The sequence below is a fragment of the Seriola lalandi genome, unplaced genomic scaffold (genome assembly GCF_002814215.2).
Source record: "Seriola lalandi dorsalis isolate HSWRI2012SDOR001 ecotype SW California unplaced genomic scaffold, Sedor1 jcf7180002005053, whole genome shotgun sequence".
Lineage (NCBI taxonomy): Eukaryota > Metazoa > Chordata > Actinopteri > Carangiformes > Carangidae > Seriola > Seriola lalandi.
The window spans coordinates 1-1,343 of NW_019475707.1; the positions used below are offsets into that span (position 1 = coordinate 1).

Below are 1,343 nucleotides of genomic sequence, written 5' to 3' on the forward strand. Positions count from 1 at the left end.
TGGGGACTGGGAGTGTCCTAACCCGTATGTATTACTTCTGTAGTGTCATGTTTTCTAGGATGCCTTTTTTTCCTTTTTTCTTTTTTTTTTTTTTTTTCAATCAAAGATCTGTTTTTAATTTAATGGTCTGTGTTACCAGGGGTTGTGGCAACCAGAACTTTGCCTGGAGGATGGAGTGTAACCAGTGCAAAGCTCCCAAACCAGAAGGGTTGGGCGGTGGCCCTCCATTTCCCCCTGGAGGTGACCGAGGCAGAGGTGGAATGGGAATGCGTGGAGGCAGAGGTATGGACCGCGGTGGGCCAGCAGGAGTAGGAGGCCCAGGTGGCCCTGGAGGTTTCCGTGGAGGCTGGGGAGGCGACCGTGGCGGATTCAGAGGCCGTGGTGGAATGGATAGGGGAGGGTTTCGTGGGGCTGGGCGTGGAGGACCACCCATGGACCGAATGGGTGGCAGAGGTGGAAGAGGAATGGGCCCACCAGGTGGCAAGATGGATATGAGGTAGGACTAAGTTCCTTCAACCAGTCAAATAATTCAATGTTTTCTTACACTTGCCATTGAATATTTTAAAGACTTGCCAGAATCCTAATTTTAGGTGTAATGAAGAATTAACGAAAACCTGTAATCAGAGCTTTTGATGTAATTTTGGTGTGACAAACCAGACGTGCAAACATAAAGATCTGTCATTAACTACTTTTCTGTTTGTTTTTTAAAGGGACCATCGTCAGGAGCGCAGAGACCGACCCTACTGAAGGAGAACTTCATGACTGTTCCTCTTGTGGAATTTGAGTTTTAAGATGAGAATTTTTAATTTATGATTCCGTATTTTCATGGTTATAGAACTGCTGTCAACCATCCTGTGCAGTTTAATTCTACTCATGTTTCCATTTGTTTCTGTTTTTCTTTTTTATCTTAGTTTACCATGTTTATGCTGCATCTTGTATTGTGCATGTTTTTTTTGTTTTTTTTGTTGTTGCTTTTTTTAAAATATGCAGATTAGGTTTGATGTATTGTAAAATGCAATATTTTTTCATTCATTAACATATTTGCCTCACCTTTCCCATAACTGACAATTGTATGATGACAAATTTGGGAAATAAAATTTTACCAATTTGATGTATTTGAGATGTTGGCTCAACTTAACAAAATGAAGTCATACAGGAAAAGCCAGAACAGATGGATCAATACAGTCTCTTTGAAAGTTGTGTTAACTCTGAAAATTAATTAGGAATCACAATAGTGGTTGGGATTATTCTTTTGTCCAATGGCGGCATGTGATAATGTCACTGCTGGTTGCTATTATGGTTATTACAGCTACAACTAATATTACCAAGGTGACAACAAACAG

General features: G+C 40.9%; 1 protein-coding gene across 1 annotated transcript; it reads left to right on the plus strand.

Annotated features, from left to right (window-relative positions):
* The first annotated feature begins 6 nt into the window (after positions 1-6).
* On the plus strand, positions 7-1,115 carry LOC111669643 (RNA-binding protein EWS-like). Its single transcript, XM_023426035.1, has 3 exons — positions 7-24; positions 140-496; positions 711-1,115. Exons 2-3 carry the CDS (start codon positions 171-173, stop codon positions 745-747), a joined length of 363 nt encoding a protein of 120 aa, XP_023281803.1. The 5' UTR covers positions 7-24; positions 140-170; the 3' UTR covers positions 748-1,115.
* The last annotated feature ends 228 nt before the right edge of the window (positions 1,116-1,343 follow it).